Raw genomic sequence first — 13,752 nt, 5'->3', positions numbered from 1 at the left:
ATATTTTTTTACCCCCCCCCGGGGGAAGAGCAAATAAAAAATCTCGTTGTTGAACCGCCCGGTCTTGGGGGCGGGGCTTTAATGACAGCCTTGGCCCCGCCCACTCTGGGATATTTTGGGGGGGGTGGGTGTGGAGGGGGGGCGGAGCCGTGAATTAAATAGATCTGGGGGGGCGGGGCTTATGTACAGCAGCTGGGAGGGCGGGGCCAAGTGCATGCTGGGAGAATGGGAGGGCGGGGAGGGCAGGTCCTGGATGGGGAAGGAAGGAGCCATCCAAGATGGCTGCCGAGCCGGAATAGGGCAACCCAAGATGGCCACTGAGCTGGAAGGGGCAGTCTAAGATGGCCACCGAGCCGGAATGGGGCAATTCAAGATGGCTGCTGAGCCGGAATGGGGCAATTCAAGATGGCCGCTGAGCTGGAAGGGGTAATCCAAGATGGTCACCACCCCAGTGGGGCAGTCTAAGATGGCCGCCGAGCCGGAAGGGGCAATCCAAGATGGCTACCGAGCCGGAAGGGGCAATCCAAGATGGCCACCACACCGGAAGGAGCCATCCAAGATGGCCGCCGAACCGGAAGGAGCCATCCAAGATGGCCACCACACCGCGCCGGGCTGATCCAAGACGGCCGCCGCGCCGGAAAGCGGACTGCTCCAAGATGGCCGCCAGCCCTCGTATCCCAAGATGGCGGCTCCGGGTGGGGCTCAGGCGCGGGGGGGGAGGGGCTGGCTGACGCGCACGCAGCCCCAATAGGCCGCTCGCAGCAGACACGCCCCCGCCCCCGCCCCCAGCACCGCCCACCCCGCGTGCAGCGACCGGAACCGCCGCGCCGCCCCCCACGTGCACACCTGGGGGGGGGGGGAGGGGGCGCTGCAGGCCACGCCCCCTCAAGCCCCTCCCCTTCAAGCCCCGCCCCCCCGAGGCCCCGCCCCCTCCAAGCCCCGCCCCCCCGGTGCCCCCAGCCTGGGGCTCCCCTCAAGCCCCGCCCCCTCCAAGCCCCGCCCCTTCAAGTGCCACCCCCGAAGCCCCGCCCCCCGAAGCCCCGCCCCCTCCAAGCCCCTCCCTGCCCTCACATCAAGCCCCGCCCCTTCCATAAGCCCCGCCCCCTCCCCAGCCAGCAAGCCACGCCCCCTCTTAAGCCCCGCCTCCTTCAAGCCACGCCCTCCCCCCCATTGGACCCCCCAGCCCGGCTCCCTCCTGAAGCCCCGCCCACCCCAAGGCCCCGCCCACCCCCCCTTGGCCCCGCCCCTCACCGCCAGCCCCGCGGCGGCCCCGGCCATCAGCAGCGCCAGCAGGAGGCAGCAGAGGCAGCGTCGCCGCGGAAACCGCCGGCCAATGGCGGACCTGGGGGTGGGCGGAGCCACGGTAGGAGGGCGGGGGCCACCGGGGGGAAGGGGGCGGGGCCAAGGGGGGAAAGGGGCGGGGCCAAGGGGGGGCCCTTAAAGGGGCACTTACACCTTGCGGCAGTGGGGGCAGCGGGCCAGGGTGCGGTCGGTGAGCTCCGCCCACTGCGGGGAAAGGGGGCGGGGTTACAGGGAGACACCGCCCACGCCCACCCACCCACCCACCAGGGGGGCAGGGACCCACATCTATGGGGTGGGACCCATATAAAGCGGGTGGGGACCCACATCTATGGGGCGGGACCCATATAAAGGGGGTGGGGACCCACATCTAGGGGGCGGGACCCACATAAAGGGGGTGGGGACCCACATCTAGGGGGCAGGGATCCACATCTAGGGGGCAGGACCCATATAAAGGGGGTGGGGATCCACATATAGGGTGTAGCGACCCATATAAAAGGGGCAGGGACCCACATCTAGGGGGCAGGGACCCAAAAAAAGGGGGCAGGGACCCACATCTATGGGGCAGGACCCACATCTAGGGGGCAGGGACCCAAAAAAAGGGGGCAGGGACCCACATCTATGGGGCAGGACCCATATAAAAGGGGCAGGGACCCACATCTATGGGGCAGGACCCACATCTAGGGGGCAGGGACCCATATAAAAGGGGCAGGGACCCACATTGAGGGGGCGGGGACCCATATAAAGGGGGTGGGGAGTGACATCTATGGGGCAGGATCCACATCTATGGGGCAGGACCCATATAAAGGGGGTGGGGATCCACATCTATGGGGCAGGACCCACATCTATGGGGTGGGGACCCCTATAAAGGGGGCGGGGACCCAGACTTAGGGGGCGGGGAGCCCTATATGGGGCAGGAGCCCTACAAAGGGGGCGTGGCCCCACACTTAGGGGGCGGGGCCCCACACTTAGGGGGCGGGGCTTACCAGGAAGGGGCCCCCGCAGTGCCCACAGGCGACGCGGACGCCCCCGGGGGGGGGGGTCGGGGCTGGGAGCCCCCGCCTGGACGGGGCCCAGGTTGATGATGCGCTTACTGGGAGGGAACTGGGTTATACTGGGAGGGAACTGGGTAATACTGGGAATTGGGGGGGGGGGGGGAGGGGAGCCGCCAAGGGACGTGGGGCCCCTCCCCCTCTCTGCGACCACCCCCCAGTGCTCCCAGTATGGCCCAGCGCCAGCCCAGTACAGCCCAGCGCCCCGCGATCCCCTCCCAGTCCCTTCCAGTATATCCCAGTGCCCCCCAGTGCCTACCAGTTCCCCCCTAATCTCTCCCAGTATGCTCTAGGACCCTCCCAGTGCCTCCCAGTGACCCCAAACCCCCTCCCAGTCTCTCCCAGTATACCCCAGTGCCCCCCAATCCCCTCCCAGTCCCCCCAAACCCCCTCCCAGTCCCCCCCAAACCCCCTCCCAGTCACTCCCAGTATATCCCAGTGCCTCCCAATCCCCTCGCAGTCCCCCCAAACCCCCTCCCAGTCCTTCCCAGTCCCTCCCAGTTCACTCCCAGTCCCTCTCAGTCCCCTCCACTCCCCTCCCAGTCCCTCCCAGTGTCCCCAAACCCCCTCCCACTCCCTCCCACTATACCCCAGTCCCTCCCAGTCCCTCCCAGTCTCTCCGAGTTCCCTCCCAGTGCCCCCAAACCCCCTCCCAGTCCCTCCCAGTCTCTCCCAGTCCCCCCAAACCCCCTCCCAGTCCCTCCCAGTCTCTCCCAGTGCCCCCAAACCCCCTCCCACTCCCTCCTACTATACCCCAGTTCCCTCCCAGTCCCCTCCCAGTCTGACCAGTAAGGCCGGGGGCAGGCGATGCGCTGGGACGAGGCCTTGCAGACCAGCAGGCAGTTGCAGGGGCAGCGCACGTACTTCTTCCCGCCCGGCGCCGTGCGGATGGGCTGCGGGCGGGGCCTCAGGACACGCCCCCTTAGGCCCCGCCCCCTTAAGCTCAACCCCCGTTAAGCTCAACCCCCTTAGGCCACGCCCCCTTTAAGCTCCGCCCCTTTAGCCCCGCCCCCTTTAAGCTCAACCCCCTTTAGCCCCTTAGGTCCCGCCCCTTTAAGCTCCGCCCCCTTTGGCCCCTGCCCCTTTAAGCTCCCCCTTTAGCCCCCTTAGGCCCCGCCCCTTTAAGCCCCGCCCCTTTAAGCTCCGCCCCTTTAGACCCCTTAGGCCCCGCCCCCTTTAAGCTCCGCCCCTGTAAGCCCCGCCCCTGTAAGCCCCGCCCCTTTAGACCCCTTAAGCCCCGCCCCTTTAAGCTCCGCCCCATTTGACCCCATTAGGCCCCGCCCCCTTTAAGCTCCGCCCCCCGCACGCTTCAGGCCCCGCCCCCTCAGGGCCACACCTCCATTAAAGCTCCGCCCCTTTAGGCCCCGCCCCCGAAGTTCCGCCTCCCCCGAGGCCACGCCCCGCCCCAGGCCCCGCCCCTCGAGCCCCCACCCCTCCCTGAGGCCACGCCCCCTCCCCGAGGCTCCTCCCCAGGCCCCGCCCCTCCTCCTAGGCCCCGCCCCCTCCCCGAGGCCCCGCCCCCTCACCGTGGCCTCCCCGCAGCCCCCGCACTTCACCACGTGCTGGTGGGTTTTGCCCTCCACGCTGATTGGCCGCTGGCACACGCGGCACGTGACCGCCGGCCCCGCCCCGCCCTCCGGGCTGCCCAATGGGGAGTAAGGGGGCGGGGCCTCGCCCGGAAGTACAGCCGGTGGCCCCGCCCCCACCGCGCCTAGCAACGGGGGGGGGATGGGATTGAACGGCGCCGTGGCCACGCCCCCACAGCCCTTAGCCCCGCCCCTTCCCTTAAGCCCCGCCCCAAAGAGCCGCCAGGCCCCGCCCCTTCCCCTAGCCCCGCCCCCAAAGGCCCCGCCCCCAAATGCCCCGCCCCCACTCCTCCCCGCCCCCCTCCCGTTTAAGCCACGCCCCTTCCCCCCCGCCACAGGTTCCCGCCTCACTCACCCCCGGCCGCGGTCCCTCCCGGGCCTCCCCCCGCCCCCGGGCCCGGCCCCGCCTCAGCCGGTAGCAGCGGCGAGCGCTCCCCGTCCGCCATGACACCGCCGTGGCGACGCCCCGCCCCTCGGCCGCCTATTGGCCCCGCCGGCCTCACGTGACCGCTGCCCCCTCCCCGCTCTTCCCCCCCCCGCCCTCCGTTGCCGGGCGACCCCGCCTTCCGCGCCGCGCGCTCCCATTGGCCCGCGCTCCTCACGTGACGCCAGCGCCGTTGCCGGGGGCGACCGCCTTTTCCTCCCCGCCCATTGGCCCGTCCGCCTCACGTGACCTCTCCCCCCCCCACACCACCACCCCGTTCCCCACCTCAGCGCCGTTGCCTGGCGACCGCCCCGCCTCCCTCTCCCCGCTCTCCCGTTGGCCCGCGGCCCCTCACGTGACCCCACCCCCCCCCCGTTGCCGGGCAACCCGCCTTGCTCTCCCACTTCCTCTTTTCCCTCCCATTGGCCCGCGGCCCCTCACGTGACCCCCCCCACCCCACCGTTGCCGGGCAACCCGCCTTGCTCTCCCACTTCCTCTTTTCCCTCTGCCTCTCATTGGCCCGCGGACCCCCACGTGACCCCCCCCACCCCACCGTTGCCGGGCAACCCGCTTTGCTCTCCCACTTCCTCTTTTCCCTCTGCCTCTCATTGGCCCGCGGACCCCCACGTGACCCCCCCACCCCACCGTTGCCGGGCAACCCGCTTTGCTCTCCCACTTCCTCTTTTCCCTTTCATCCCTCCCATTGGCCCGCGGCCCCTTCACGTGACTTCCCGCCACCACCACCACCCCCGTTACCCAGCAACCGCCTCTAGCCCCTCCCCTCCTCTCCCATTGGCCTTTTCCCCCCGTTACCTTTAGCGCCGAGCGTGGCCATTGGTCGAAACGGCTCAGGCGTGAGGGGGCGTGGCCTGCGCCCTGACGTCACCGGGGGAAGCCTTTATAAGCGGCGGCGCCGGGGAGGGGGGGAGCCAGAGAGCGGACGGCGGCGCCATGGAGAGCAGGTGGGGGGGGGGGAAGCGGGTGCCCCCCTTTTTTTGGGGGGGTGCCCCCGCCCCTTTTGGGGTTGGCCCCGCCCCCTTTTGGGGGGATGGGTGGGGGAGGGGCGGCCCCACCCGGTCCCAAGTGCGTTTGGCTTCCGGCCCTACGGCGGGGAGGGGGTCAAGGTCCTCGCCCTGAGGGCACCCATGGGTGCTCGGAGGGGGGGGGGGGGGATGGGGGCCTATGGGTGCCCCTCTGGGTGCTGGGTGAGCCCATGGGTGCCCCTCTGGGTGTTGTAGGGTGCCCCTCTGGGTGCTGGGTGCCCCTCTGGGTGCTGGGTGAGCCCATGGGTGCCCCTCTGGGTGTTGTAGGGTGCCCCTCTGGGTGCTGGGTGAGCCCATGGGTGCCCCTCTGGGTGTTGTAGGGTGCCCCTATGGGTGCTGGGTGAGCCCATGGGTGCCCCTCTGGGTGTTGTAGGGTGCCCCTATGGGTGCCATGGGGTGCCCCTATGGCTGCTGGGTGCCCCTCTGGGTGCTGGGTGAGCCCATGGGTGCTCTTGGGTGCCCCTATGGGTACCGTAGGGTGCCCCTCTGGGTGCTGGGGGAGTCTCTGGGTGCCCCTCTGGGTGCTGGGTGAGCCCATGGGTGCCCCTCTGGGTGTCGTAGGGTGCCCCTATGGGACGTGGGTGCTGTTGGGTGCCCCTCTGGGTACCGTAGGGTGCCCCTGTGGGCGCTGGGCGAGCCCATGGGTGCTGCTGGGTGCCCCTATGAGTGTCATAGGGTGCCCCTGTGGGTGCTGGGGAGTCTCTGGGTGCTGTTGGGTGCCCCTATGGGTGTCGTAGGGTGCCCCTATGGGACCTGGGTGCCCCTTTGGGTGCCGTTGGGTGCCCCTCTGGGTGCTGGGTGAGCCCATGGGTGCTGCTGGGTGCCCCTCGGGGTGTTGTAGGGTGCCCCTATGGGACATGGGTGCTGTTGGGTGCCCCTCTGGGTACCGTAGGGTGCCCCTCTGGGTACCGTAGGGTGCCCCTCTGGGTGCTGGGCGAGCCCATGGGTGCTGTTGGGTGCCCCTCTGGGTGCTGGGCAAGTCTCTGGGTGCCCCTATGGGTGCTGGGTGAGCCCATGAGTGCTGCTGGGTGCCCCTCTGGGTGTTGTAGGGTGCCCCTATGGGCGCTGGGCGAGCCCATGGGTGCCATTGGGTGCCCCTACGGGTGTTGTAGGGTGCCCCTATGGGACATGGGTGCCCCTTTGGGTGTCATAGGGTGCCCCTCTGGGGGCTGGACGAGTCTCTGGGTGTCATAGGGTGCCCCTCTGGGGGCTGGACGAGTCTTTGGGTGCCCCTATGGGTGTCGTAGGGTGCCCCTATGGGACCTGGGTGCTGTAGGGTGCCCCTCTGGATACTGTAGGGTGCCCCTCTGGGTGCTGGGCAAGCCCATGGGTGCTGCTGGGTGCCCCTATGGGTGTCATAGGGTGCCCCTTTGGGACATGGGTGCCGTTGGGTGCCCCTTTGGGTGCCGTTGGGTGCCCCTTTGGGTGCCATTGGGTGCCCCTTTGGGTGCCGTTGGGTGCCCCTATGGGACATGGGTGCCATTGGGTGCCCCTTTGGGTGCCGTTGGGTGCCCCTGTGGGACATGGGTGCCATTGGGTGCCCCTTTGGGTGCCGTTGGGTGCCCCTATGGGACATGGGTGCCATTGGGTGCCCCTTTGGGTGCCGTTGGGTGCCCCTATGGGACATGGGTGCCATTGGGTGCCCCTTTGGGTGCCGTTGGGTGCCCCTATGGGACATGGGTGCCATTGGGTGCCCCTTTGGGTGCCGTTGGGTGCCCCTATGGGACATGGGTGCCGTCGGGTGCCCCTACGGGTGCCTGCGGGGGGTCCCACGGGTGCCCCCGTCTCCCCAGCTACGAGGCGTGCGCGGAGGCGGCGGCCTGGGTGCTGGCGCGGGTGCCCACCCCGCCCCGGGTGGCCCTGATCTGCGGGTCCGGGCTGGGGGCGTTGGCCCAGGAGCTGCGGGACCCCCAGGCCTTCGCCTACGCCGACATCCCCCACTTCCCCCGCAGCACCGGTGGGCCACTGGGAGGGACTGGGAGGCACTGGGAGGCACTGGGAGGGGTTAGGGGGGCACTGGGAGGCACTGGGAGGGGTTGGGGGGGGTTAGGGGGGCACTGGGAGGCACTGGGAGGGACTGGGAGGCACTGGGAGGGGATAGAGGGGCACTGGGAGGGACTGGGAGGCACTGGGAGGGGTTAGGGGGGCACTGGGAGGCACTGGGAGGGACTGGGGGGGCACTGGGAGGGGTTAGGGGGGCACTGGGAGGGACTGGGAGGGGACTGGGAAGCACTGGGAGGGAGTGGGAGGCACTGGGGGGGGTTAGAGGGGCACTGGGAGGGCACTGGGAGGGGTTAGAGGGGCACTGGGGGGCACTGGGAGGCACTGGGAGGGGTTAGGGGGCCACTGGGAGGCACTGGGGGGACTGGGAGGGGTTAGGGGGGCACTGGGAGGCACTGGGAGGGGTTGGGGGGGGTTAGGGGGGCACTGGGAGGCACTGGGAGGGACTGGGAGGGGATAGAGGGGCACTGGGAGGGACTGGGAGGCACTGGGAGGGGTTAGGGGGGCACTGGGAGGCACTGGGAGGGACTGGGGGGGCACTGGGAGGGGTTAGGGGGGCACTGGGAGGGACTGGGAGGGGACTGGGAAGCACTGGGAGGGAGTGGGAGGGCACTGGGGGGGGTTAGAGGGGCACTGGGAGGGCACTGGGAGGGGTTAGAGGGGCACTGGGAGGGCACTGGGAGGGGTTAGAGGGGCACTGGGGGGCACTGGGAGGCACTGGGAGGGGTTAGGGGGGCAACTGGGAGGGACTGGGGGGGCAACTGGGAGGCACTGGGGGGGCTTAGGGGGGCACTGGGAGGGACTGGGAGGGGTTAGAGGGGCACTGGGGGGGGTTGGGGAGGGACTGGGAGGAGTTGGGGGGCGACTGGGAGGCACTGGGAGGGTCCTTTAGGGGGTGGGGGGGCCGCAGGGTGGATTCGGGGGGGGGGGGGGGGGCCGAGGGGTGACCCCGTGACCCCCCCGTGACCCCGTGCCCCCCCCATGCCCCCTGTACCCCAGTGGCGGGTCACGCGGGGCAGCTGGTGCTGGGGCAGCTGGGGGGGGTGCCCTGTGCCGTGCTGCAGGGCCGCTTCCACCTCTACGAGGGCTACAGCCCCGCCCAGGTACCGCCCGGCCACGCCCCCTGCCCCTAGGCCACGCCCCCTGCCCCTAGGCCACGCCCCCTGCCCCTAGGCCACGCCCCCCCGGGCACTGACCCCCCCAGCACACAGCTCTGGGCCCTGCTCCCAGGCCACGCCCCCTGCTCCCAGGGACCTGCCCCTGGCCACGCCCCCGGCCACGCCCCCTGGCCCTAGGCCACGCCCCCCGGCACTGACCTCCCCAGCACAGAGCTCTGGGCCCTGCCCACAGGCCCCGCCCCTACCTCTAGGCCACGCCCTCTAGGTGCCAGGCCCCGCCCCCTAGGTGCCAGGCCCCGCCCCCTGCCCCAGGCCATGCCCCCTGGGCGCTCACCCCCAGCACAGAGCCCCCCCCCCGCTCCCAGGCCCCACCCCCTGCCCCAGGCCACGCCCCCGGGCGCTCACCCCCAGCACAGAGCCCCCCCCCGCTCCCAGGCCCCGCCCCCTGCTCCCAGGCCCCACCCCCTGCCCCAGGCCACGCCCCCTGGGCGCTCACCCCCAGCACAGAGCCCCGCCCCCTGCTCCCAGGCCCCGCCCCTGCTCCCAGGCCCCGCCCCCTCCCTTTTCTAGCCCCGCCCCCTTCGCCTCCTGCCTCTCCCCCCTCCCCAGCCTTGGTGCCCCCCCTTTACCTTCCCCCAGAACCCCCAACTTTGGGTCCCCCCCCAACTTTGGGTCCCCCCTCCCCTACACTTCCCCCCCCCGTCCCCCCCAAAGACACCTGGGGGTCCCCCCCTAATTCCCTCCCCCCCCATTGCCTCGGTGCGCCCTCCCCTTCCTTCCCCCCATAACCCTGAACTTTGGTTCCCCCCCACTTTGGTTCCCCCCCACTTTAGTTCCCCCCCAACTCCCCCTCCCCCCCAGATGCCTCGGTGTCCCCCTCTACCCCCCCCCAATTACCTCGGTGCCCTCCCTTTTACCTTCCCCCCATAACCCTGAACTTTGGTTCCCCCCCCACTTTGGTTCCCCCCCCACTTTGGTTCCCCCAACTTTAGTCCCCCCCTTTCCAACTCCCCCCCCCAAGATGCCTCGGTGTCCCCCTCTATCTCCCCCCCATTGCCTCGGTGCCCTCCCTTTTACCTTCCCCCCATAACCCTGAACTTTGGTTCCCCCCACTTTTGGGTCCCCCCCCCCCCCAACTTTGTTTCCCCCCAACTTTGGTTCCCCCCCTTTCTAACTCCGCGTGTGTCCCCTGTCCCCCCCCCCAGGTGACCATGCCGGTGCGGGTGCTGTCCCTGCTGGGCGTCCACACGTTGGTGCTCACCAACGCCGCCGGCAGCCTCCAACCCTCCCTGGGACCCGGGCACCTCCTGGTCATCCGCGACCACATCGACCTGCCCGGCCTGGCCGGGCGCAACACCTTGGTGGGGCCTAACGACGAGAGGTTCGTTATCGTTGGGGAGGGGACGGGGGACCCGAAGTTGGGGGGAAGCGGAGTTGTTGGGGGGAACCGGAGTTTGGGGTTATGGGAGGGGGGGAGGTAAAAAGGGGGACGCCGAGGTGTTGGGGGGGGGGCCCAAAGTTGGGGGGGGGGAACCAGAGGTTGGGGGGGGAACCAGAGGTTGGGGGGGGGACACCCAAAGTTGGGGGGGGGACCCAGAGTTTGGGGGGGGGACCCAAAGTTGGGGGGGGGGGGACCCAAAGTTGGGGGGGGGGAACCCAAAGTTGAGGGGGGGGGACCCAAAGTTGGGGGGGGGAACCAGAGGTTGTGGGGGGGGAAACCAGAGGTTGCGGGGGGGGACCCAAAGTTGAGGGGGGGAACCCGAGTTGGGGGGGGGAACCCGAGTTGGGGGGGGGACCCAAAGTTGAGGGGTGGGGAACCCAAAGTTGGGGGGTGGGAACCCAAAGTTGGGGGGGGGAACCAGAGTCTGGGGGCGGGGGACCCAAAGTTGAGGGGGGGGAACCCAAAGTTGGGGGGAACCAAGCTGAGGGGTTATGGGGAGAAGATAAAGGGGGGCTGCACCGAGGCGGGTCGGGGGGCCGGTTTGGGGGTGACACCGAGGCACATGGAGGCCTGGGGGGGGGGACCCAGAGTTGGGGGGGGGCCCAAAGTTGGGGTGGGGGGACCCAAAGTTGAGGGGGGGGACCCAGAGTTGGGTGGAGGGAACCAAAGTTGGGGGGGGACCCAAAGTTGGGGGGAACCAAGTTGAGGGGTTATGGGGGGAAGATAAAAGGGTGCTGCACCGAGGCGGGTTGGGGGGCAGGTTTGGGGGTGACACCGAGGCACATGGAGGCCTGGGGGGGGACGACCCAGAGTTGGGGGTGGGGGGAACCAAAGTTGTGGGTTCCGTGTTCCGGGGGGGGGTGGGTAAAGGGGGGGTGCAGGGAGGCAGCGGGGGGTCGGTTAACGTGTGACACCGAGGCTCCCCCCCCCCAGGTTCGGGCCGCGGTTCCCGTCCATGACGCCCGCGTACGACCCCGCCCTGCGACGCCTGGCCTTGGCCTTGGCCCCCCCGGAGCTGCGCGCCCGCCCCGGCGTCTACTGCGGCGTGGGGGGACCCAGCTACGAGACCTGGGCCGAGTGCCGCTTCCTGCGCCGCGTGGGCGGAGACGCCGTGGGTGAGGGGGGCGGGGGGTGGGGAGGGGGTGGGGGTGGGGGGAGTCGCGCTAAGGATGGGGGAGGAACGGGTTAGGAAAGGTAGAAAGTGGTAAGGACACGCTAAGGGCACGCTAAGGAGGGGAATCACGCTAAGGACAGGGTAAGAACGGGTTAGGAAAGGTGGAACGTGGTAAGGACACACTAAGGACACGCTAAGGAGGGGAATCACGCTAAGGACAGGGTAAGAACGGGTTAGGAGAGGTAGAACATGCTAAGGACACGCTAAGGACACGCTAAGGAGGGGAATCACGCTAAGGACATGGTAAGAACGGGATAGGAAAGGTAGAACGTGGTAAGGACACACTAAGGACACGCTAAGGATGTGGTAGGGAGGGGAATCACGCTAAGGACAGGGTAAGAACGGGTTAGGAAAGGTGGAACGTGGTAAGGACACGCTAAGGACACGCTAAGGAGGGGAATCACGCTAAAGACAGGGTAAGAACGGGTTAGGAGAGGTAGAACATGCTAAGGACACGCTAAGGAGGGGAATCACGCTAAGGACAGGGTAAGAACGGGTTAGGAGAGGTAGAACATGGTAAGGACACGCTAAGGACACGCTAAGGAGGGGAATCACGCTAAGGACATGGTAAGAACGGGTTAGGAAAGGTAGAACGTGGTAAGGACACGCTAAGGACACGCTAAGGATGTGGTAGGGAGGGGAATCACGCTAAGGACAGGGTAAGAACGGGTTAGGAAAGGTGGAACATGGTAAGGACACGCTAAGGACACGCTAAGGAGGGGAGTCACACTAAGGACATGGTAAGAATGGGTTAGGAAAGGTGGAACATGGTAAGGACACGCTAAGGACACGCTAAGGAGGGGAATCACGCTAAGGACAGGGTAAGAACGTGTTGGGAAAGGTAGAAAGTGGTAAGGACACGCTAAGGACACGCTAAGGATGTGGTAGGGAGGGGAATCACGCTAAGGACAGGGTAAGAATGGGTTAGGAAAGGTGGAACATGGTAAGGACATGCTAAGGACACGCTAAGGACACAGTTAGAACATGGTAAGGGGTGGTGGGGAGGGGAATCACGCTAAGGACGTGGTTAGGACATGGTAAGGATGGTAGGACACGCTAAGGGCACGCTAAGGACATGGTAAGGGGTGATGGGGAGGGGAGTCATGCTAAGGGCATGGTTAGAACACGCTAAGGGGGTGACGGGGAGGGGAGTCACACGCTAAGGACAGGGTAAGAACGCGTTAGGAAAGACAGAACACGCTAAGGACACGCTGAGGGCATATTAGGGCGTGCAAATCACGCCAGGGCCACGCCAAGGCCACGCCAAGGCCACGCCAGGTGCTTCTAACGTCCCTTAAAGCCCCCCACCCCCCCCAAACCTGACGCGCGCGCGCCCTCCTTAGCGTGCGCTTGGCGTGCGCTTGGCGTGCGCTTAGCGTGTGCGTGTCCCGTAGGCATGAGCACGGTGGCGGAGGCGGTGGCGGCGCGGCACTGCGGGCTGCGGGTGCTGGGGCTGTCGCTGATCACCAACGTGGCGCCGGGGGAGGAAGACGAGGAGGAAGAGGAAGAAGCGGAAAAGGAGGAAGAGGAAAAGCGGGGGGGGGAGGGGCGGCGGGGGGGGGGGGGAGGGGCAGGCCCCTCCCCCCGGTCACGAGGAAGTGCTGGCGGCCGCCCAAGCCGGGACGCGACATCTCCGGACCCTGCTGGCGGCCTTGGCGCCGCGTCTGGGGCAGGAGGAGGCGCGACACGCTTAGGACACGCTAAGGGGAAGGGGGGTGCGTGCTAAGGACACGCTAAGGACACGTTAAGGAGGCGCTAAAAGGGGACGCAGAAGTTGGGGGGGGAGGGGGGAGCTCCCCCACCCCCACCCCCCCCCCAGCTCTCGCATCCTCGGCCTTTGTTGCGTGTCGCTGGCGTGTCGCTGGCGTGTCGCTGGCGTGTCGTTGGCGTGCAGCTCTGCCTCGCGCGTGTCAGCGCCGCGGCGTTTCCCCGCCCACCCCCCCCCAAAAAAAAAAAAAAAAGGATCGCGTGTCCGTCCCGTGTCGTTGCCGTGTCCGTGCCGTGTCATTAACAGATCCGTCCCGTGTCGTTGCCGTGTCTGTCTGATGTCATTAACGGGTCCGTCCCGTGTCGGTCGCGTGTCGTTAACGTGCCCGTCCCGTGTCTCCGACGTGCTGGTCACGCGTCCGTCCCGTGTCATCCCCGCGTCATTCCTGTCTTGGTCACGTGTTCGTCCCGTGTCATTCCCGTGTTGGTCCCGTGTCCGTCCCGCGTCATCTCCGTCAGTCACGTGTCGGCCCCGTCTCATTTCCGTGCCATTCCCGTCTTTGTCCCGTGTTGTTGGCGTGTCATTAACGTGTCCGTCCCGCATCATTGGCGTGTCCGTCCTGTCTCACTCCCGTGTCCCTCCCGTGTCATCCCCGTGTCGCTCACATGTCATCCCCATGTCAATCACATGTTCGACCCGATGTCGGTCACGTGTCTGTCTGTGGGACTCCCGTGTCCCTCCCGTGTCATCCCCATGTCGCTCACATGTTCGACCCGTGTCGTCCCCGTGTTGGTCACATGTTTGTCTCATGTCACTCCCGTGTCATCCCCATGTTGGTCACGTGTTCGTCCCGTGTCATTCCCACATCTGTCCGCATCACTCCCGTGTCACTCCCGTGTCAATCAC

At 67.9% G+C, this 13,752-nt stretch overlaps 2 protein-coding genes across 2 annotated transcripts; one reads left to right on the top strand and one right to left on the bottom strand.

Annotated features, from left to right (window-relative positions):
• Positions 1-589: 589 nt before the first annotated feature.
• Positions 590-4,402, bottom strand: PIP4P1 (phosphatidylinositol-4,5-bisphosphate 4-phosphatase 1). Its single transcript, XM_054808526.1, is given in 8 exon segments — positions 590-846; positions 1,252-1,342; positions 1,454-1,506; positions 2,286-2,330; positions 2,332-2,392; positions 3,138-3,244; positions 3,878-4,062; positions 4,293-4,402. Coding segments are annotated over 8 exon segments (777 nt in total). The 5' UTR covers positions 4,384-4,402; the 3' UTR covers positions 590-702.
• A 778-nt stretch (positions 4,403-5,180) lies between these two features.
• PNP (purine nucleoside phosphorylase) lies at positions 5,181-13,166 on the top strand. The gene is made up of 6 exons (XM_054808536.1): positions 5,181-5,323; positions 7,198-7,361; positions 8,405-8,508; positions 9,729-9,904; positions 10,898-11,079; positions 12,533-13,166. The coding sequence occupies exons 1-6, from the start codon at positions 5,313-5,315 to the stop codon at positions 12,862-12,864; spliced, it is 969 nt and encodes a 322-aa protein (XP_054664511.1). The 5' UTR covers positions 5,181-5,312; the 3' UTR covers positions 12,865-13,166.
• Positions 13,167-13,752: the final 586 nt, after the last annotated feature.

This window comes from Grus americana, chromosome 37, assembly GCF_028858705.1.
Source record: "Grus americana isolate bGruAme1 chromosome 37, bGruAme1.mat, whole genome shotgun sequence".
NCBI classification, from domain to species: domain Eukaryota; kingdom Metazoa; phylum Chordata; class Aves; order Gruiformes; family Gruidae; genus Grus; species Grus americana.
Note: the sequence above shows the minus strand (reverse complement) of the source record. Positions and strands in the feature narration are given on the sequence as shown.